We start from the raw sequence: 24,581 nt of genomic DNA on the forward strand, positions 1-24,581 counted from the left end.
TAATTCCACTCCACCCAATCAAAAGCCTTCTCCGCATCCAACGCTAGCACCACCTCCACCTCCTCTCCTTCTGAGGGCATCATAATTATATTTAGAAGCCTTCGAACATTGGCCTAGAGTTGCCTGCCCTTAACAAATCCCGTCTGGTCTTCCCCATCACCCTGGGACACAGTCCTCTATCCTTGTGGCCAGCAGTTTGGCATCCACATTCAGGAGAGAAATCGGCCTGTATGACCCGCATTGCTCCGGATCCTTCTCCCGTTTCAGGATCAATGAAATCGTGGCCTGCACCATTGTTGGGGGGAGGACTCCCTTCTCCTCTCTTGTTTCGTTAAATGTCCTCACCAGCAGTGGGCTCAATGTCTCTGAACACTTCTTATAGAATTCCACCAGGTAGCCATCAGGCCCCGGGGCCTTGCCCGACTGCATGCCCTCCAGCCCCTTGATTATTTCCTCAATCACAATTGGGGCACCCAGCCCTTCCACCAGGTCCTCTTCCATCCTTGGGAACCTCAACTGATCCAAAAACTGCCTCATCCCCTCCACCCCAGCCGGTGGTTCCGAATCATAGTCAATAGAAGTCCTTAAACACCTCATTTACCCCCGCTGGGTCCAGGACAGCATTACAATTCTTCCCCATCATAAAGATCGTTCACTTCTCCCTCCATAATCTCGACTCCGCCATCTGCTGCCTTATTCCCGTATCAGCCTCCCCGGACAGGCGCCGGAATGTGGCGACTAGGGGCTTTTCACAGTAACTTCATTGAAGCCTACTCGTGACAATAAGCAATTTTCATTTCATTTCATCCCATGCCTTTTCTTTTTTTTATACATTTAGAATACCCAATTCTTTTCTTTCCAATTAAGGGGAAATTTTATGTGGCCAATCCACCTACCCTGCACATCTTTGGGTTGTGGAGATGAAACCCACGCAGACATGGGGAGAATGTGCAAACTCGACACAGACAGTGACCCAGGGCCGGGATCAAACCCAGGTCCTCAGTGATGTGAGGCAGCAGTGCTGACCACTGTGCCGGTCCCATGCCTTTTCACTGTCAGACGTGACAATTATTATCCTGTGCTGCTAGTCTCACAGCCCCTCCCTAATCGCAGCTCATGCAAAAGTTCTGTTGCCCATATAGGTGACCAGCAAGTGATATGATCATTGAGGTCAAGGCTGAAAATCACAGGGCATGCCGTGGTTACCAGCTAGCAAGAGTGCTCCTCTTTAAATCAAATTATCCTCACACAGTTTAATTGTTTCCTCCAAGAATTTAAGTATCTGTCTTTTCCTCATCCATGTGCCTTAGTTTAACACTGATTACCTGCCATAATGATGAAGCATTTACACTGGCAGCAGGTCCAATCATCAGGATTTTCATACTCCAATTCTTGATGTTTAGTTAATGCCACAGTTCAGACACAGTTAAGTTTGCAACTGGGTTTGAATTTTCCACGAAACCTTGTGTACTTCAACCCAGATTTTCAGAAAATACACCCAAACCTTTTATGGGTTTGACAAATATCAGTATTCCAGAGATTATTTGAGGAAGAACTCAGAGTTTACAACAAGTGACAACACCCAGCTGCATCTCTTAATTATCTTCCATTCCATGATTTGTTTTGCTGGACCACTTCCTGGATATCAAATTACAAATGAGACACAGATCTCCAACTGAGCATAAAGATAGAATTTAAAAAAAACAAATTTAGAGTGCCTAATTAATTTCTTCCAATTAAGGAGCAATTTAGCTTCGCCAATCCATCTACCCTGCACATCTTTGGGTTGTGGAGAGAATGTGCAAACTCTGTATAGTGACCCAGAGCCGGGATCAAACCTGGGACCTCGGTGCTGTGAGGCAGCAATGCTAACCACTGTGCCACCGTGCTGCCCTGAGATCGAAATATAGACATTGAAAATAGGAGCAGGAGGCGGCCATTCGGTCCTTTGAGCTTACTCCACCATTCATCATCATGGCTGATCCCTAATCCCGCGTTCTCCCCATATCCATTGATCCCCCTCACCCCAAGTGCTATATCTTGAAAACATGCAATATTTTTGGTCTCAACTACTTCCTATGATAACAAATTCCAGGCTGACCACTCTGTAGGTGAAGAAATTTCTCCTCACCTTGGTCCTAAATAGTCCCCCCTGTATTCTCAGACCGTGACCCCTGGTTCTGGACACACCCGCCATCGGGAGCATCCTTCCTGCATCTATCCTGTCTAGCCCTGTTAGAATTTTATAGGTTTCTATGAGATTCCCCCCCCATAATGTTGTCAGGGTGGCATGGTGGCACAGCGATTAGCATGGTTACCTCACAGCGTCAAGAACCCAGGTTCAATTCTGGCCTTGGGTGACTGTGTGGAGTTTGTACATTCTCCCTGTGTCTGCGTGTGGGTTTTCTCTGGGTGGTCCGGTTTCCTCCCAGAGTCCAAAGATGTGCGAGTTAGGAGAATGGACCATGATCAATTGCCACTTAGTGTCCAGGATGTGCAGATTAGCATATGGGGTTATGGGGATAGGGCAGGATCGATGGGGGAGTGGGACATGCTCTTTTGAAGGGTCGGTGTCGAATCATAGGCCAAATAACCCCCTTCTGCACTTTAGAGATTCTATAAATCTATCTTATTCAGCTCCTGCCAAATGTTCCATGGTGTTGCAATAACTCCAAGCATTTGCCTTGCACCTATTCTTTGAAAATCATAATTTTAATTTCTCCATCCTGCATTGTGATCACTAACAGAAAAGTCTCCTCCATTTTTGACTATATTGTCCATCATCTCTCCAAATCTCTCTCTTATTCTCTCCTACATGACACTATACAAATGCAAGTTGTTCTTTGCCCCAAACAAAATCTTTCAAAAGAGCTTTACTCACCCAAGTTTAGAGCATTCACTTTCTTCTAAACAAATATAGACCCATTTTCCGTTGCTAGGTTGAGGATTTCAAGAAAAAACGAATTCTGAAGGTTTCGTGTTAGCTTGTATTAAATGCCAACCGAGACCTCTCGAGTCAGAGGGTCTCATTCCAGAGACTTGTCCACAAGAATTTGGACTGGCATCCAGTAGTACTAAGGGAGCACTGCACTGCAGAGCTATATCTCTCGGATGGGACATTAAATCGAAGGTCCAACTATCCCATGTAAAAGATCCCATGGCACAATTTCAAAGAAGAGGAGGGCAGTTAGCCCCAGGGTGCTGGCCAATATACTTCAATCAATAGGACATTGGTGTGATATTGTAGGGGCTTACTGGTAGGGTGTGAAAACTGTCTGCTGTACCTCTTACACTTGATTGGGAGGGCACAAAAAGGCACTGTACAAATGCAAGCTTGTTTTATCAAGTCATTTTACTCCTACACGGAAACCACCTCAGCTGACAAATGCAGAGAAAAGGAAGTATCAAAATACCAAGTTTTTCTTTGTTCCACTATGCCAGCTTGTGAACATTGCGATGACTTTCCACACCACGTTGTTCTCACCTCAATCCAAAACATGTGGTGCTCGAACAGTGGCAGATTAGTGAACTATGGAAAGTTTTTTTTAAAAACTTCAGTGCTATTTGTTGGTTATAGCTACATGGCTTGGATTTTTAAAAATAGATAAAAGTTTATATTTTGGGATTTGGAGATGTCAGTTCGAGCAGAAAGGCATGTTGCTCCAGGCTTCACAACTGCTTGTTTGAACACGCAGGAGCAGTCAAAAGCAGCTCTTCCACCTTTATGGGAAAGTAGGTGGCCTTCAGTCAGAGTTTTTAAGGTCACAGGTACATCATCCTGCTGTAACTTAAGTCAACATAATTGATATAATAAATTGAATCAAAAACTCAGATTGACCATTTTAAAAGTACTTTGTTGTGCCTTTTTTCCTGTCCACATGTCTTGCCAATTTGCTTTGCAACTGAAGTCTTTACAGGGCGCTCCAGTGGCCGAGATCAATGCCTCCCAACACCTGGCTTGGGTCACAAATGTGTTCACTTGCAAGCTTCGACAAGGAGTGCTCTACACAATAATCCCAATTCTGCACACACAAATGTATATGCAGATGTTGTTGACTTATCATAAACAAGGAACCTAACCTAATTTATACCACCTCAGCCCCAAAAACAAAGTACATTAAATCAACGACAACTCCCATACCACCATACTTTGTGGTTCATTGAGGTCGAAATTGTGATCAGAATAGAATTGAATAGCGTGACACACCTTGAGCAGCATCTGCAAGGCTGTAGGTAAACTGAAATTCACTGCACAGTCATTCAACCATTTGTACCCAGGTTTGCTCATTAAGCAGTTCAATACTAATCTTATTGCCTCATCTAGGTTTCTCAATGCTGTATTGCCAATGTTTGTAGATTTTTAAAAATCTGCTCTTTTTTGCTCTGCAAAGTTCACGTGGCCTTCCACATTTTTGCTAATGAGGTCAAATGCAGTTCACTGTCAGAACACGGTCAATTCATCCCTTGGTTGCCCCCTGGAACCACAATTCTCTTCGGACTCTGCAGCACCTTGGTTTGCAGAACCTTGGTTTTGAGCAAGTCACAGATGACAAACATACACAAAAGAGAGCACTAAGTGCAAACATTGCAATTTTCTCACCTCATCGATCAACTTCCTGGCATTGGCTGTGGTGTAATCTCCAGCAAAAAACACTACCAAGCACAATTCTTCACTGTTCTTTTGTCTCTGGCCTCGCGTGACTGGAACAATGCTCCTGTTCACCTCTGTGGAGATCCGAACTGATTTCAGCTCCTCCGAATCAGGAAGAGGAACAAAATCCTGGGGCATCACATCTTCAGGTAGCAAGATCCAATTGTTCTCATCTGCAACAGGGGTGAAGTCATGGATGTTGCTCCAGTTGTTGTTAAAGATGCTTAAGCCTGCATCTTTGAACTGGTAGCCCAGCTCAGGATAGTAATATTGGAAACAGCCGAACTTCATGCCCGTGGAGGATTCAATAATCGGCTGGGTTGCACAGCAGAGGAAGACGTCCATTTTTTTGCAATCCCGTGTGCGGAATTGCTGACAAGCCACAACACATTTACAGTCAGAACAGTCACGGAAGAAGACACTACCCTTGATAGGTCCCAGAAATATCTTGCAGTTGGTGCAGTCGTCAATGTTGATGGTGGCAGAGTGGTCAAAAACGTAAATATTGCAGTTTTCACATTCTTGGATGACAAATTGCTCACCAGCAACTTTACCAGGCAATCGTCCCACAGTCTGATCCTTTAACTGAACCAGCATATAGTCTTTGACGTCAACCTATTGGAAGAAAAAGAAACAAAAAACTTTAAACATGATCAAAAATTTCTAATCCAGCACACTGAACAGAGAAAAAAGTATTAGCATGGAAAGATTGAGTTATTAATGCATGGCTAAGGTTTTTAAACCTATATTACTTATGTTAAACCTATGTTACATCTGGTCAAGGATAAGACTAGTAAAAGCTGGTCATACAGAAAGTAAGGAGGCATGGGATAGTGGGAAATTTGGCCAGTTGGATAACGAACTGGCTAACCGATAGAAGTCAGAGAGCGGTGGTGGATGGCAAATATTCAGCCTGGAGCCCAGTTACCAGTGGCGTACCACAGGGATCAGTTCTGGCTCCTCTGCTGTTTGTGATTTTCATTAATGACTTGGATGAGGGAGTTGAAGGGTGGGTCAATAAATTTGCAGACGATACGAAGATTGGTGGAGTTGTGGATAGTGAGGAGGGCTGTTGTTGGCTGCAAAGAGACATAGATAGGATGCAGAGCTGGGCTGAGAAGTGGCAGATGGAGTTTAACCCTGAAAAGTGTGAGGTTGTCCATTTTGGAAGGACAAATATGGATGCACAATACAGGGTTAACGGTAGAGTTCTTGGCAATATGGCGGAGCAGAGAGATCTTGGGGTCTATGTTCATAGATCTTTGAAAGATGCCACTCGAGTGGATAAAGCTGTGAAGAAGGCCTCTGGTGTGCTAGCATTCATTAGCAAAGGGATTGAATTTAAGAGCTGTGAGGTGATGATGCAGCTGTACAAAACCTTAGTACAGTCACATTTGGAGTAGTGTGTGCAGTTTTGGTCGCCTCATTTTAGAAAGGATGTGGAAGCTTTGGAAAAGGTTCAAAGGAGATTTACCAGGATGTTGCCTGGAATGGAGAGGTCTTACGAGGAAAGGTTGAGGGTGCTAGGCCTTTTCTCATTAGAACGGAGAAGGATGAGGGGCGACTTGATGGAGGTTTATAAGATGATCAGGGGAATAGATAGAGTAGCTAGTCAGAGACTTTTTCCCCCGGGTGGAACATTACAAGGGGACACAAATTTAAGGTGAATGGTGGAAGATATAGGGAGATGTCAGAGGTAGGTTCTTTACCCAGAGAGTAGTGGGGGCATGGAATGCACTGCCTGTGGAAGTAGTTGAGTCAGAAACATTAGGGACCTTCAAGTGGCTATTGGATAGGTACATGGATTAGATTAATTTGTTCTCAATCTCGGACAAAAGTTCGGCACAACATCGTGGGCCGAAAGGCCTGTTCTGTGCTGTATTTTTCTCTGTTCTATGGTGGTGGTTAGTACAGGAAGGCCAATGGTCCCAATGCTCATCTGCATTAAATTAGTTGATCATCATGAATGATATCATCTCCACCAGCAACCCTGGGCAGGGTGGAGGGAAAAGAAACACATGGTGTTGAACATGTGGATAGGTAAAGGCATCATAGTCCCACATTGAAGATAATTGGCAAAAGTAGCAATGGTGCCACAAGGCAAAAATATTTCATGCAGTGAATGGTTGGGATCTGGAATGCGGCACCTGAGGATGTGATGATCAGGTTCAATGGAGGCATTTAAGAGGGAATTAGAAAAAAGTGTAAGGCCACAGGGAGAAAGCGGGAGATTGGCATGCAAGGAATTGCTCCTTCCGAGAGCCAGCACAGACATGTCAGGCCGCATAGCCTCCTTCTGTGATGTCCACAGACCTGCGGTCCAATAAGGAGTCGATAAGCTCACAAGATGGGAAGGGAGAAAATTATTAGAAGTAGGAGGAATAAATAAAAGGTGAAATCTGATCAGGAAAGTTCTGGGTTCATTTTCCAGTTTCCGCTGAACTTAATTGATCCAGATTGGGTAGCAGCTTCAAAGTGGAGAGAGCAAGAAAGAGGAGTCAATGCTTGGGTTACTGTTCCTTTTACTATAAAATCGATTCCTGATTTAGGAGAGAATGATTGATATGGTTGGGAGACAAAAATCAACACACCACACCAAAAAAAAAACTGTAGGCTCACACTTGTATAGAATAAGCATTTGGGCAGGAGGCACTGGGATACCCGTGATCCATGGAATCTGAACCTAGCACATGTCTGCCTTACAGAAGAATCATAGAATTCCTACAGTGTAGAAGGAGGCCATTCAGCCAATAGAGTCTGCACTGACGCTCCGAAAGAGTACTCACTCCCCACTCCATCCCTGTTACCCCATAATTCCTCTTAACCTGCACATCTATGGACACTAAGGGGCAATTTAGCATAAATATATACATCTTTGGACTGTGGGAGGAAACTGGAGCACCAGGAGGAAATCCACGCATACACGGGGAGAACGTGCAAACTCCACTCAGGCAGTCACTAAAGACTGGAATTGAACCTGGGTCCATGGCCCTGTGAGGCAGCAGTGGTAACCACTGTGCCACCATTGTTTATGAGAAAGAAGTCTGTAAATTAAGTATTGAACTTAGTTACAATAGTTCCCTCTGCAGATTCCTCCCTTGTCCAACTCCTTCAAATATTTTAGAAATTTATGTAAAAAATAGCAGGGACGGGATACGGAACGTTAAGAAGACTTACCTCAAGAAATTTGTACCTGAACGTGCAGAGCATTCAAAATAAAGTGGCTCAATTAGTTGCACAGATAGATGTAAAGAAGTATGATATAGTTGGGATTACAGAGCCATGGCTCCAAGGTGACCAAGGATGAGAACTAAACATTGGGAGCGATTCCGTTTTTAGGAAAGACGGACTGAAAGAGAAAGGTGGTGGAGTTGCATTGTTGATTAAAGGAGATATTGATACAATATTGAGAAAATATATTAGCACAGATGATGTGGAATCTGTATGAGTAGAGTTAAGAAACACCAAGGGATCAAAAAATATTTGTAGGGTTGGTATACTGACGACCAAACTGCACTTGTAATGTTGGGAATAGCATTAGAAAGGAAATCAGAGAGGCATGTGATAAAGGAACATCTGTGACCATGGGCGACTTTAATCTGCATACAGATTGAGTGAGTCAAATTAGTCACAGTACAATAGGAGGAGGAATTTCTGGAGTGTATACGGGGTGGTTTTTTAAAATAAATTTAGATTACCCAATTATTTTTTCCAATTAAGGGGCAATTTAGTCAGGTCAATCCACCTACTCTGCACATTTTTGGGCTGTAGGGGTGAAACCCACGCAAACACGGGGAGAATGTGCAAACTCCACACAGATAGTGACCCAGAGCTGGGATCGAACCTGGGACCTCAGCGCCGTGAGGCAGCTATGCTAACCACTAGGGCATTGTGCTGCCCTTATACGGGGTGGTTTTCTAGACCAATATGTTGAGGACCCAACAAGGTAACAGGCCATCTTGGACTGGGTGTTGTGCAATGAGAAAGGATTAGTTGGCAATCTAGTTGTGAGAGAACCCTTGGGGATGAGTGACCATAATATGTAATTCTGTCAAAGTGGATAGTGAGGTAGTTGATTCTGAGACCTGGGTCCTGAACCTCAATAAAAGTAACTATGATGGTATGAGGCATGAGCTGGCTATGATGGAATGGGAAACATTACTGACAGGCAATGGCAGGCATTCAAGGAACAACTGGGTGAACTCCAAAAGTTGTTTATTTCGATTTGGCGGATGAGTACAAAGGGAACTGTGACCAAACCATGGCTTACAGAGAAAATTAGGGATATTAGATTCAAAGAGACATACAAATTAGCCAGAAAAAATAATAGACCCGAGAATTGAGAACTGTTTAAAATTCAGCAATGGCAGACCAAGTGATTGATTAAGATGGGGAAAATACAATATGAAAGCAAGCTAGAGGGGAACATAAAAACTGACTGTAAAATTTTCTATAGATATGTGAAGCCAAAAATATTGACAAAAATAAATGGAGGCCCCTTACAGTCAGAAATAGGGGGTTGGCAGCACGGTGGCGCAGTGGGTAGCATGCAGTCTCACGGCACCGAGGTCCCAGGTTCGATCCCGGCTCTGGGTCACTGTCTGTGTGGAGTTTGCACATTCTCCCCATGTTTGCGTGGGTTTCACCCCCACAACCCAAAGATGTGCAGGGTAGGTGGATTGGCCACACCAAATTGCCCCTTAATTGGAAAAATGAATTGGGTACTCTAAATTTATATTTTTTTTAATGGGGGAATTCATAACTGGGAACAAAGAAATGGCTGAGGAACTAAATTCGTACTGTGCTTCTGTCTTCACAAAGGAAGACATGAATAATGTACCAGAAGTTCTTAGAAATACACGTTTCATTGAGGAGCTGATGGAAATTAGCATTAGTAAAGTAATGGTTTGGGGAAATTAATGGGATTGAAGGTGGGTTGATCTCCAGGGCCTGATGATCTTCATCCCAGAGTATTTAGAAATAGTAGATCCATTGGTGGTCATTTTTCAAAATACTTTAGACTCTGGAACGGTTCCTACAGATTGGAGAGTAGCTAATATAAGCCCGCTATTCAAAAAGGGAGGTAGAGAGAAAACAGGAAACTATAGACCAGTGAGCCTAACATTGGTAGTAGGGAAGTTGTTGGAATCCATTGTCAAGGATTTCATTGTACAGCATTTGGAAAACAATGGAATAATCAGACAAAGTCAGCATGGATTTACAAAAGGGAAATCATGCTTGACAAATCTACTGTAATACTTTGAAGATGCAACTAGTAAAGGGAGAACCGGTGAATACATGAATAGGATGGGAATAGATGGATACGGACCCAGGAAGTGTAGAAGATTTTAGTTTAGACGGGCAGTATGGTCGGCACAGGTTTGGAGGGTCGAAGGGTCTGATCCTGTGCTGTACTTTTCTTTGTTCTTTGGTTGTGGTTTACGTAGACTTTCAGAAGGCTTTTAACAAGGTTTCACATAGCAGATTACTATGTACAATTAAAGCGCATGGGATTGTGGGTGATGGCTGGAGATGGAGAGAAAGCTGGTTAACAGATAGGAAGCAAAAGGTTAGAATAAATGGGTCTTTTTCTGACTGGCAGGCAATGATTAGTGGGGTACTGTAGGGAGCTGTGCTGGGACCCCAACTGTTCACATAATATAGTAATAATTTGGACAAGAGAACTAAATGTAGTATTTTCAAATTTGCAGATAATACAAAGTTGGATGGGAGGGTGAACTGTGAGGAGGATGCAGAGATGCTTCAGTGTGATGTGGACAGGCTGAGTGAGTGGGCAAATGCATGGCAGATGCAATATAACACAGGGGTTGGTTTAGCACAGGGCTAAATAGCTGGCTTTTAAAGAAGGCCAAGCAGTGCGGGATCAATTCCCGTACCAGACTCCCCGAACAGGCACTGGAATGTGGCGACTAGGGGCTTTTCACAGTAACTTCATTTGAAGCCTACTTGTGACAATAAGCAATTTTCATTTCACGTGGATAAATGTGAGGTTATCCACTTTGGTAGCAAAAATAGGAAGGCAGATTATTATTTGAGATTCTCAGCGAGACCTTGGTGTCATCATGCATCTGTCACGGAAAGCAAGTATGCAGGCACAGCAGACAGAAAAGGCAGCAAATGGTACGTTGGCCTTCATAGCAAGAGGATTTGAGTATAGGAATAGGGATAGGGATGTTTTATGCAATTGTATAGGGCATTGGTGAGACCACACCTAGAGTATTGTGTGCAGGTTTGGTGTCCTTATCTGAGGAAGGATGTTCTTGCTATGGAGGGAGTACAGAAAAGGTTTACCAGCTGATTCCTGGGATGGTGGGACTGTCATACGAGGAGAGATTACATCGGTTAGGATTATATTCATTGGAGTTCAGAAGAGTGAGGGGCGATCTCATAGAAACCTACAAAATTCTTTCAGGATTAGACAGAGTAGATACAGAAAGAATGTTCCCAATGGTGGGGGTGTCCAGAACTAGGGGTCATACTTCGAGGATAAGGAGTAAGCCTTTTGGGAATGAGGCAAGAAAAAATTTCTTCACCCAGAGTGGTAAACCTGTGGAATTCACTACCACTGAAAGCAGTTGAGGCCAAATCGTTGTGTAATTTCAAGGAGGAATTAGATATGGCTCTTGTGGCTTAAGGAATCAAGGGATATGGGGAGGGAGAGGTGGGATCAGAGTATTGAACTTGATGATCAGCCATGATCATAATGAATGACAGACCAGGCTCGAAGGGCCGGATGACCTCCTCCTGCTTCCATTTTCAATGTATGCCCCTCAAATTGACCAACATTGGAGTTGTGACACAATAGATTGCAGTATACAAGTCGACGCTATATTTCTGGTCCCAAAAGTCATGTTTTTACATATACCGGTGTATAAATCAACCCCCCTTTTCAGCTATGGCATGGTATACTCACATTAGCCTCAACATTTGCACCCCATATGTTTGAATGTGGTAGGCAGCACAGTGGCGCAGTGGTTAGCACAGCTGCCTCACGGCACCATGGTCCCAGGTTCCATCCCGGCTCTGGGTCACTGTCCGTGTGGTGTTTGCACATTCTCCTTTTGGCTGCGTGGGTTTCCTCCGGGTGCTCCGGATTGCTCCCACAGTCCAATGATGTGCAGGTTAGGTGAATTGGCCATGCTAAAATTCCACTTAGTGTCCAGGCATTTGCTGGTTAAGTGGGGTGACAGGGTTGCAGGGATAGGGTGGGAGCCTGGTTAGGGGGTTCTTTCAGATGGTTCGTGCATACCCGATGGGCCGAATGGTCTCCTTCTGCACTGTAGAGATTCTACAATTTCAAAATGGCAACCACCTGCACCCACAGTTCACTTTTATTCGCAACATAAAAAGTTAACCCCCCCCCCCCCCCCCCCCCCCCCCCCGAGTTTTGGAAAGGATTCAAGGATTTATTGAGGCCTCAAAGGTTGACTTATACACCACATCTACAGCAGTTTTTCTTTGGGTAAGGGCCACGCATATAGCTCAGATGGTGTATGAGCTCAGGTTGTACAATACATCCACATATATTTCCAAATACGTTGAAAATTAGGAGTCTTGTGCAATCAATTCTGCAAGCATTGTGTTCAGGTTCAGTGAACAAATACATTCACCGCTAACTGGCATCCTGGCTCAGTTGAGACGGAGGACCAAGTTTTGAACCACACTCCAAAACTCAAATCATAATCCAAGCTGACAGTTCACTTCAGAAGGGAGGAAATGCTGTATCGTTAGGGAGACACGTTAAACAAAATTTAAAAACCCAATCCCTGTTCAGAAAAGAGCAAGGGAAGTTTTCCAATTTATGATCCAAATTTGCCTTCCGATGCTTTAGAGCGTTCCAATGGAGAGAGAGATAAACGCAAGTTATTTTGACAGCAGTTCAGACAGCAGCCAGCAATGTTGATCCATTTGAGCTCACTAAAATGTCCAGAAATTCAACCTCTCCAGCAATGTAAACCAGCAATGAGGAGGAGAAGCAAGAAAGAAGTCTGCTTACTTATCATTGGCAGCATGTTCTATAAGAAGGAAAGGAAAATGAGCATTATCCATAATATTCCACTTAAGTACGGTATTTTGAATATCCTTGATAGTAATCACTCCACGACAGGTGGCTGTGCTTTCAGTTCAACAGATCCTAAGCCAATACTTCCCAAGCTTTTTCCTGGAGTGATCACATTTCAATGCCTCAGACTGTGTCACACGCCAGGTTAAAACTTGATGGGGTGCGGGAATTTTTAAACCGGTGGTGGTGGTGTGTGTGTGTGTGTGTGTGTGTGTGTGTGTGCGGGGGGGGGGGGGGGGGGGGGGGGGGGGGGGTTAAATGTGGTGCATTTAGACCACAAGACATAGGAGCAGAATTAGGCCCAATTCTGCTCCACCATTCAATTATTGCTGATACTTTTCTCATCTCCATTCTCCTGCCTTCTCCCATAACCCCTGATCCCCTTATTAATTAAGAACCTATCTATCTCTGTCTTAAAGACACTCAGTGATTTGGCCTCCACAGCCTTCTGCGGTAAAGAGTTCCACAGATTCACCACTCTCTGGCTGAAGAAATTCCTCCTCATCTCAGTTTTAAAGGATCATCCCTTTAGTCTGAGATGGTGATCTCTGGTTCTAGTTTTTCCTTCAAGTGGAAACATCCTCTCCATGTCCACTCTATCCAGGCCTGGCAGTATCCTGCAAGTTTCAATAAGTTCCACCCTCATCCTTCTAAACTCCAATGAGTACAGACCTGGAGTCCCCAACTGTTCCTCATACGACAAGCTCTTCATTTGAGGGATCATTCTTGTGAACCTCCTCTGGACCCTTCCAAGGCCAGCACATCCTCCCTTAGATACTGGGCCCAAAACTGCTTACAACACTCCAAATGGAGTCTGTCCAGAGCCTTATACAGCATCAGAAGTACATCCCTGGTCTTGTATTCTAGCCCTCTCGACATGAATGTTAATATTGCACTTGCCTTCTTAACTGCCAACTGAACCTGTACGTTAACCTTAAGAGACTCTTGAACAAGGACTTCCAAGTCCCTTTTGCTTCTGATTTCCTAAGCATTTGCCATTTAGAAAATAGTCCATGTCTCACAAAGTGCATAAACACACACTTTCCACATTGTATTTCATTTGCCACTTCATTGCCCACTCTCCTAGCCTGTCCAAGTCCTTCTGCAGCCCTCCTGCTTCCTCAATACTACCTGTCCCATAACAGATCTTTGTATCATCTGCAAACTTTAGCAACAGTGCCTTCAGTTCCTTCTTCCAGATCATTAATGTATCTTGTGAAAGATTGTGGTCCTGGCACAAACCCCTGAGGCACACCACTAGTCACCGGCTGCCATCCTGAAAAAGATCTCTTTATCCCCACTGTCTGCCATCTGCCAGTCAACTAATCCTCTATCCATGCCAGGATCTTACCCTTAACACCATGGGCTTTTAACTTATTTAACAGTCTATGTGGCACCTTGTCAAAGGTCTTCTGGAAATCTAAATAAATCCACTGGTTCTCCTTTGTCTAACCTCCTTGTTACTTCCTCAAAGAACTAACAGATTTGTCACACATTACCTCCCCATGACGAACCTGCGCTGACTCAGTCCTATTTTATCATGTACTTCCAAGTAGTCCTCGCTCTCATTAATAATTGACTCTAAAATCTTACCAATGACCAAAGTCAGGCTAACCGGCCTATAATTTCCCATCTTCTGCCTCTCTTAAACAGCGGTGTTACATTAGCCACTTTTCAGTCCTCTGGGGCCCTTCCTGCCTTCAGTGATTCCCGAAAGAACACCACCAATGCTCCCACAATCTCCTCAGCTATCTCTTTTAGAACCCTGGGGTGTAGTCCATCCTGTCCAGGTGATTTATCCGCCTTCATACCTTTCAGTTTCCCAAGGGCCTTCTCCTTAGGTGATGGCCACTGTACTCACCTCTGCCCCCTGATTCTCCTGGAGCTCTAGCATCCCACTGGTGTCTACCACCATGAAGACTGATGCAAAGTAACTATTCAGTTCCTCTCCCATTTCTTCGTTTCCTATCCAACTACATTTTCCAGTGGTCCAATGTCTCTCTCTTACCGTTATATATTGAAAATAACTTTTCCTATCCTCTTTTATATTACTAGCTAGCCTGCACTCATATTTCATCTTCTCCCCACTTATTGCTTTTTTAGTTGTCCTCTGCTCACTTTTAAATGCTTTCCAAGCTTCTGGCTTCCCTCTAATTCTCGCCACTTTGTATGATTTTTCTTTTACACTGTCCTGGACTTCCCTCATCAGCCAATAATGCCTTGTCCTCCCTTTAGAAGTTTCCTCCTCCTTGGAATGAATTTCTGTTGTGCCTCCTGAATAACATCAAAAACCCCTGCCATTGCTGTTCCATTGTCTTACCTGCAAGGCTCCTTTTCCAATCAACTCTGGCCATATTGTGGTCACTGCTCCCTGAGGGTTCCTTCACCTTATTCCCTAATCAAGTCTGCCTCATTACACATCTCCAAATCCAGAATTGTCTGTTCCCTAGTTTGCTCTGTCACAAGCTGCTCCAAAAGACCATCTCTTAGACACAAATTCCTTTTCTTAGGATCCACTACCAACCTGATTTTCCCAGTCCACCTGCATGTTGAAGTCCCCCATGATTGTTGTAATATTGCCTTTTTTCATGCCTTTTCTATCTCCTGATTTATTTTCTGCCCCACATCCTGACTACTGCTAGGGGGCCTGTACATAACTCCCATCAGAGGGGGCAGCACAGTGGCGCAGTGGTTAGTATTGCTGCCTCACGACGTTGAGGTCCCAGGTTCGATTCCGGCTCTGGGTCACTGTATGTGTGGAGTTTGCACATTCTCCACATGCTTGCGTGCTTTTCGCCGCCACAACCCAAAAGGTGTGCAGGGTAGGTGGATTGGACACGCTAAATTCCCCCTTAATTGAAAAAAATGAATTGGATACTCTAAATTTATAATTTAAAAAAATAACTCCTATTAGAGTCCTTTTACCTTTGCAAATCCTCAACTCTACCCACAGATGGAGCAGCACAGTGGCGCAGTGGGTTAGCCCTGTTGCCTCATGGCGCCGAGGTCCCAGGGTTGATCCCAGCTCTGGTCACTGACCGTGTGGAGTTTGCACATTCTCCCCGTGTTTGCATGGGTTTCTCCCCCACAACCCAAAGATGTGCAAGATAGGTAGATTAGCCATGCTAAATTGCCCCTTAATGATCTAAATTTTGAAGAAAAACTCTACCCAAAGAGATCCTATATTGCTCCTTGCTATCAGTTTAACTTCATTCCTTACTAACAATGCAACCCCGCCCCCTTTGCCCATTTGCCTGTCCTTTTGATAGGACACATATCCTTGTATATTTAGATCCCAGCCCTGATCCCCTTGCAGCCACGTCGCCGAGATGCCCATAACATTGTACCGGCCAATTTCAATGTGTGCAACAAGCTAATTTACCTTGTTCCGTATACTGCGCGCATTAAGGTACAATATCGGTACGATAAAAGGTACGATAAAATATTAAAGCATGCCGCTGTTCAGAGAGACTTGGGTGTGCTAGTGCATGAGTCACAGAAGGTTGGTTTACAAGTGCAACAGGTGATTAAGAAGGCAAATGGAATTTTGTCCTTCATTGCTAGAGGGATGGAGTTTAAGACTAGGGAGGTTATGTTGCAATTGTATAAGGTGTTAGTGAGGCCACACCTGGAGTATTGTGTTCAGTTTTGGTCTCCTTACTTGAGAAAGGACGTACTGGCGCTGGAGGGTGTGCAGAGGAGATTCACTAGGTTAATCCCAGAGCTGAAGGGGTTGGATTATAAGGAGAGGTTGAGTAGACTGGGACTGTACTCGTTGGAATTTAGAAGGATGAGGGGGGATCTTATAGAAACATTTAAAATTATGAAGGGAATAGATAGGATAGATGCGGGCAGGTTGTTTCCACTGGCGGGTGACAGCAGAACTAGGGGGAATAGCCTCAAAATAAGGGGAAGTAGATTTAGGACTGAGTTTAGGAGGAACTTCTTCACCCAAAGGGTTGTGAATCTATGGAATTCCTTGCCCAGTGAAGCAGTTGAGGCTCCTTCATTACATGTTTTTAAGGTAAAGATAGATAGTTTTTTGAAGAATAAAGGGATTAAGGGTTATGGTGTTCGGGCCGGAAAGTGGAGCTGAGTCCACAAAAGATCAGCCATGATCTAATTGAATGGCGGAGCAGGCTCGAGGGGCCAGATGGCCTACTCCTGCTCCTAGTTCTTATGTTCTTATGTTCTATATATCCTCAGTCCTGCATTGACCACCTCCCTTTTCACAATGGTGGTTAGCATAAATGCTTCACAGCTCCAGGGTCCCAGGTTCGATTCCCGGCTGGGTCACTGTCTGTGTGGAGTCTGCACGTCCTCCCCCTGTGTGCGTGGGTTTCCTCCGGGTGCTCCGGTTTCCTCCCACAGTCCAAAGATGTGCGGGTTAGGTGGATTGGCCATGCTAAATTGCCCGTAGTGTTAAAAGTAGGGTTAAGGGGGAGGTTGTTCAGTTACCGGTATAGGGTGGATACGTGGGTTTGAGTAGGGTGATCATGGCTCGGCACAACATTGAGGGCCGAAGGGCCTGTTCTGTGCTGTACTGTTCTATCTATATACTTGTCAGCTTTTTTGCTCTGCCTGAGGGATGTTGTTCTCTTATTTTTGTTCTCTATTTCCCCATCAGTTATGACACCATCTAAACTAGCGTCCTGGTTCCCACCAGAGAAAAAAGCAGGGTTTCTCAAAAATAATCCGAGCACCTACCTTTTCACAAGTTTTTTTCCAGTCGCAACCACAGGGTCTCAAAGAGCAGTCCATTAGGTCATGCCCACTAACAAAAATAAAAAATTCCAAGCAGCTCTCAGAAATTGGATAGAGCAGCCATTATTGCCTCGATGTTCGCACCCCCAAATGTCACAACCCACAGTTTGTGGAGTCCTTCCCCAAGCTATGGAATTCCCTTGCTAAACTGCACCAATTTACCCAACTTTCCTCCTTGAAGACACTCCTTAAAGCTTCACCCATTGACCAAGGGTTTGATCATCTCACCCAATATCACCTTGTGTGTCATCTTTTGTTTTATAATGCTCCTGTGAAACTCTTTGGAATGTTTTCCTACATTAATAATGCTACATAAAAATAGATCGTTGATGATGAAAATCTCATGTTTGTCAATACTCTGGAGCATCGCTAGCAGTAGTGAACACCTAACCAGAAGAGGATGTGTGTCAGGAAGCAGCCAGCCTTCCTTCCCTCCTGTCTATGCTTTCAATATCAGTTTTTTCACTTGCACTTCCAAATGGTTTTAACACAACTCAGCAACGCGTGTGCTAAGTGCAGCAGTTACACCAAGCAATTAAACCACCGGTTCCAACATGACCTTACCACAATGACATTTCAAACAAAAGTTGTTTTCATATATTGGAGCACATTTTCAGTATCAGTCAAGCAACTTACAAAGAAAGGTACAGCACAGGAACAGGCCCTTCGGCCCGCCAAGCCTGTGCTGATCATGATGCCCTAACTAAAAAAAACTTCTGCCCTTATTCGGTCCGTATCCCTCTTTCCTCGCTATTCATGTACTCATCCAGATGCCTCTTAAAATGTTGCTAATGTGCCTGCTTCCACCAAGTCTTGTCAGCATATTGCAGGCACCCACCACTCTCTGCTTGAAAAACTTACCCCTCACGTCTCCCTTAAACTTTCCCCCTCTCACCTTCACCCTTGTAATCGATACTTCCAGCTTTGGAAAAAATCTCCACCTATCCACCCTGTCTATGCCTCTCATAATTTTGTAGACCACTATCAGGTCTCCCCTCAGCCTCCATATTTCCAGTGAAAACAATCTTAGTTTATTCAACCTTACCCTCGAGACCAGGCAACACCCTAGTGAATCTTCATTGCACTCTCTCCAAAGCTTCCACGTCCTTCTTATAATGTGGTGACCAGAACTGCACGCAATACTCCAAATGAGGCCTAACCAAGCTTTAATACAGCTACAACATGATTTCCCAATTCCTGCACTCAGTGCCCCAGCCGATAACGACAAGCAAGACATATGCCTTCTTAATCACCGTGGCCACCTATGTTGCCACTTTTAGGGAATTGTGGACCTGCAAACTCAGATCCCTCTATGTTAATGTCCCTAAGGGTTCTGCCACTTAGTGTAATTCATACCTAAATTTGATCGTCTAAAATGCATCACCTCATATTTGTCTGGATTAAACTCAATCTGCCATTTCTGTGCCCAAGACTGCAATCTATCTCTGCCAATTTTCATGTCATCCGCAAACTGACTAATCAGACCACCCACATTTTCCTTCAGATCATTGATATAAACTACAAACAGAGGTTCCAGCACTGATCCCTGCGGAACACCACTAACTACAGATCTCCATTCTGAAAAACACCCTTCTACCACTACTCTGTCTTCTATAACCAAGCTAGTTCTTTACCCATTAGCCAGTCCACCCCAAATCCTATATGATTTTAGTTTTTGTACCAATCTACCATGTGGGACCTTGTCAAATGCATTACTAAAGTCCACATAAACTACATACACAGCCCATCCCTCAATTTTCTTTGTCACCTCTTCAAAAAATTCAAATCAAGTTGATGAGACGTGACCTTCCCCGTACAAAACCATGCTGCCTGTCACTAACTAGTCCATTTTCCTAAACGTGCACATGTCTTGTCCCCCAGTATCTTTTCCAAAAGCATCCCCACCACTGATGTCAGGCTCACTGGCCTATAATTTGCTGGATTATCCTTGCTTCCTTTCTTAAACAAGGGAACAACATTGGCTATTCTCAGTCACTAGAACCTCGCCTGTGGTCGAAGAGGATGTGAAGATATCTGTTAAGGTCCCAGCTATTTTTCCCCTTGCCTCCCAGAGTAGCGTGGAATAGATCTTATCCGGCCTTGGGAACTTGTCTACCGTAATTCAATTTTCAACACTTCCTCCTTTGATATATTGAAGTTCTCAAGAGTGTTCACACACCCATCCCTGGCCGCAACATCAGTCACGTCCTTCTCCCTGATGAATACCGATACAAAGTACTCATTAAGGATTTCACCTACTTCTTGTGGTTCCATGAATAACTTCCGTCCATTGTCCTCGAGTGGGCCTACTCTTTCTCTTGCTACCTTCTTGCTCTTAATATACGCAAAAAAGCCTCGGGATTCTCCTTGACCATGTTTGCTAAAGACTTTTCATGGCCCCTTTTAGCCTTCCTACTTCCATGTTTAAATTCCTTCCTACTTTCACTGTAGTCCTCAAGGGTTTCAACATGTTTTTAGATGCTTAGACCTATTGTTTGCTCCAATTTCCCTTGTCATCCATGATTCCCAAATCCTGCCATTTCTATCCTTCATTTCTGCAAGGATCTTCAATTTTTTTTTTGCTGGCTGAGTTAGATATCCAGAATAGCATTACCATTGCTCAATCCCTCACTATCAACATCCTGTGGTTATCAACATCCTGTGGTTATCATTGGCCAGAAACTGAACCGGACTAGCTATCTAAATACTGCCCAACAGTACTGTGGGTGTACATACATCTCAGGGACTTAGCGGTTCGAGAAGGCAACTCACCACTGCTTTCTCAAGGGAAACTAGGGTTAGGGAATAAATGCTGGCCTTGCCAGTGACGCCCATATCATAAATAATTTTTTTTAAAGCCACATGGCTGACAAGTACAAAGGAAAGCTATAAGCAGAGACGCTGATGTGTGAAGGTCCAAATGCAGACACAAAGAAAAAGCATACGAGATTGAAAGAGGAACGTCCTGAATTCTTGTGGGGAGCAGAAGCAAATCACTCTCAGAAAGTAATCAGTTTTTCTGTTTGGCAGAAAAGGAGTTCTTGGAGGCAATGTGCAAGCTGAGTAAAATACATCTAAAACCTGGAAAGCTGTGTGAATAACTCACAAATCCTTAAGAGCTGGGTATTTTCCCAGAAGTGGTCAAATTGCAAACGAGATTTATTGGTTTGTCAGTCAAGAAGGAACTTTGGAAAGCTACTGTCGTGGCCCAAGGGAAAGAGGCTTTGTAGAAGTGCGGCTTGCCGATGAAAAAGGTGAGAGATGAAAGATTTTGTCGGATAGGTCTCCTGACCTACCCTGCAAGAGTGATGAACAGCATGTTGTGGAACAGCATGACTCTGTTGTGTCACATTTGTGCAGGGAGTGATGGGAATGCACAAGACCATTGACCTTTGTTGTGACAACTATTTGCAGTGAAATTTACTATTTGCCTGTTAATTCACATGCGATGTGTGTTGGTTCTGATTCAGGTTTTAAAGTAACTTAAAATGTGGAATTTTGCTGGAAATTTCTTCATGGGGGTGGGGAGGGGGGGGGTGTCATTCAGTAGGTTTCCTCATGGAGAGCATAACATGTAAAGTAGACACAGATGCTTGCTCCAGCCAAGAGGTCTGGGATCCCTATAGGGGATGTCATGCTGAGATGGTTTTCTAATCATTGCAAAAGTCCACTGAAAATCTGTGGGCAGATACAGGTGTATTTGCGTTGCTCATTCACCGCTGCCTGCAAAGTCCAGGATCATATCCACATGAGTGGAAAGGTGAAAGGGTCCATTAATTTATCACCCACTTGTAGATCTTGTGTTCAGTTTGTCTACCTTCTGAGCGTGTACAAGGTATGGAAATATTTACACTACTGCCAACACTGTAAGCCAGCACCACCAGGCCTGATTTTGCTTTAATCTCTGTGGTCTAGCAATTACATAAACAACATAAACTGTGTGAATTTAACCACCAGAACTTTTGTTTAATGAGGAACAGCCATTTACATGCATTTCTTGGTTATCTCAAGCTCAGCCACAATTTTCCCAAAAGGATACCAGCTTCATATCCCCTCCCTACATAATTAAAGCATAACAAGTCAATTAGATTTGCACCGGCACAGCCTAATTAAAAATTCTGGTGCATTCACAATTAAAGCACATCCGAGCTTGGCCGTTAGCTTACACAAATGTAACCTCATTACGAACGTAGGAATCTGCAGGGCGAGTAAAGGTTACAATTGGTTCAAGTAGCCTTCCAGTTTGGGCAGACATGCTTTTAAAAAGTTAATTCTCAGGACATGGGTGTCGTCGGGAAGACCAGCATTTACTGCCCCATTCTCAATTGCCCACATATGGAGGTGGTGGTGAGTAACAGAACAACATATTTGTCAAGTTAAAAACTCCCAATTGTCTAACAGGCAGTGAGCATCACAGCCTGCTAATTAATACATTTGGGTGAAATGCTGAAGACAAATAAATCACACGTACAATTGTACTTCATCGATCAGTAAAGCCTTTAGGGGATTAGACTAATTTTGTTTTTTTTTAAAATGACCTGTAGTTCCCAACCATGAGTGCCTCCCAAGCACAAAAAGATTACATCCTGCATCCCTTAAACTTGAGAATTAGATTAAAGAGAGAGAGAAAAAGCCAGGGTAGGGAGGGGCAGTCTAGCATAGAACCAGTAAGTTTAATCATCTTTCAGGATTTCCTTGTTGCTTTTCAGCTGTAACTTTGCAAAAATTGCATTCACCCCTCAAGTTATACTTAAATTGGAGTTTAATTGAATAGCTAATTCCATTCTGCCCGAAAGCAGGTCCGTGACTCATTGTCTGCGGATGTTTCATCCTGAGCAATTTCCTTGGCAGTTTTTGTCAGTGGTGCTTTTCCATTGCCTTCCACCCTCAAGGACAGAGCAAGGAGACAGCTCCCAAGTCTACCTCAGCCAGAATGGGAATCAACCCTGCATTGTTGCCATTATTCAGATATATCTGCCAGCCATCTAGCCAACTGAGTTAACCGGCCCCAATTTAAAAGAGGTAGTAAATGAATCAATGGATGATATACAGAGCACGATTGTGCTTTGGAGGGAATGAAAGGAAATGGAGCAGAGCATAGTAATCAGACATGGTTTAACTGGAGTGAATGGGAAGGCTGGAGAGAGGAGATCAAATAAGTTCACTGTGGAAAGTGGCAGGAGCAGGAAGAGCAAATTGATTGGGTCTGTGTATATCAGGGTTGAAGCAATAAGAAGCAAATTATGACAACAGTTTATCAAGTACTTCCTTAAAAAGTTGGATTTTTAAGGGAGTTCTTTAAAAAGTAAAGTGGAGAGTTTTAAAAAATAAATTTAGAGTACCCAATTAATTTTTCTCCCCCAATTAAGGGGCAATTTAGCGTGGCCAATCCACATACCCTGCACATCTTTTTGGGTTGTGGGAGTGAGACCAACAGTGACCCAGGGCTGGGATCGAACTCAGGTTCTTGATGCTGTAGGCAGCAGTGCTAGCCACTGCACCACCATGCCACCCAAAGTGAAGAGTTTGACAGTGCAGAATTAATTTTAGTGGAATAAAAGTAGGCCGATTATTCCAGAACCTTGAATTAAATATGCACTTTGCTTAAATCAGGATAACACCACTGATGACCCTCAAAATATTCTTCATACTTCAGTTTCCTTGAACTGATACTCACTCAGACTCCTTTGACAGCATCTTCTAAATCCCCAACAAGGGTACCAGATACCTGGGAACACTAGCCACTGTCTCGTTCGCCTCCAAACTACACACCATGCTGACTTGGAAATGTATCACTGTTCCTTGACTGTCGCTGCGTCAAAATCCTGGAACTCCCTCCCTAACAGCACGGTGCGTGTACCTACCCCACACGCACTGCAGCAGTTCAAGAGACTGCTCAACACCACCTTCAAGGGCAACCAGGGATGGGAAATAAATGCAGGGCCAGCCAGAAAAAAACTCACATCCCGTGAATGAATAAATTAAAAGAAAACTTGTAGCCATAAGATAGCATGCTGAAACCGTTAAGCAAAGCAATTTTCCACCATTCGGCATCCAGTTTTTTTTTTATTTGCATATCATCCACCAGCTGGTGATTTGAGACTAGCCAAACATTTTACTTGGCGCATATTTATCCAGAAGAAAGAGAAATGTTCCTTTTCCGCTTGGACTGGATTCAAATCTGGGGCGCAGAGCTACAAGAAGCAGTGTTCTAACTGACTGCCTAACACCCTCATTATTTCTGCTGTTAAATGAGGTAGATGGGTGGGATGGGCAATAAATGCTGGTCCAGCCAGCGATGCCCAACTCCTATGAATGAATTTTTCTTTTTTTAAATCTGAAATTTCAGACAGAAGGATCAAAGTAGGTAAGGCGCAGGCAATGGAAATATTGCACTAGTCAAAGTTTGCAGGTTGATGTTAGGTGGTTGGGTCTAAAACATAGAACTAGTGCCAAATAGAGGAAACTGATTGTGCTGAATATGACCTCAGTGTGTTTGACAATGAATGCCCAAAATAGCAATTGTGTTATCATTTCCGTTCAGTATAGGAAACAAATTCCCCGCCAATAAACCAATCTGCATCTTGTAACTGTAGCACAGATGCCTTATTACAGGAGTAGCTGAGTTAAATTATACTACAATGCTCAAATCTCGAAATGACACCTTCGAAATTGAACTTTTACAGGATATTTCTACTCCACGCATGGATAAACCAAAACATGTTTAAATGCGTAACCCCTTCAACTACATGCCTAAGAAAGATCTCTCATTAACAATAAAATTCCCCTTCCAGTCACACTGCCACCAGTGAACAGGAACTGAAACTGACCGGTCAGCAGTAAACACAACCTCAGGGCTCCTGTTATGGCGATGCATCCCATATCACTTCAATCCACAAGTAAACTCTCCTCATTGTTTAAAGTACCCAGTTACTTTTTTCCAATTAAGGGGCAATTTAGCATGGCCAATCCACCTACCCTGCACAGCTTTGGGCTGTGGGAGTGAGATCCACACAGACACGGGGTGAATGTGCAAACTCCACACAGACAGTGACCCGGGGCCAGGATCGAACCCAGGTCCTC

General features: G+C 43.9%; 1 protein-coding gene across 1 annotated transcript in view; it reads right to left on the reverse strand.

Moving 5' to 3' along the window:
- rp2 (RP2 activator of ARL3 GTPase) overlaps positions 1-24,581 on the reverse strand; it is a 52,810-nt gene that overhangs the window by 18,508 nt on the left and 9,721 nt on the right. Inside the window, exon 2 of the mRNA XM_038818030.1 lies at positions 4,601-5,266. Coding sequence (XP_038673958.1) covers positions 4,601-5,266 — 666 coding nt within the window. The remainder of the gene's footprint in view (positions 1-4,600; positions 5,267-24,581) is intronic.

Source organism: Scyliorhinus canicula, chromosome 14 (assembly GCF_902713615.1).
Source record: "Scyliorhinus canicula chromosome 14, sScyCan1.1, whole genome shotgun sequence".
NCBI classification, from domain to species: Eukaryota; Metazoa; Chordata; class Chondrichthyes; order Carcharhiniformes; family Scyliorhinidae; genus Scyliorhinus; species Scyliorhinus canicula.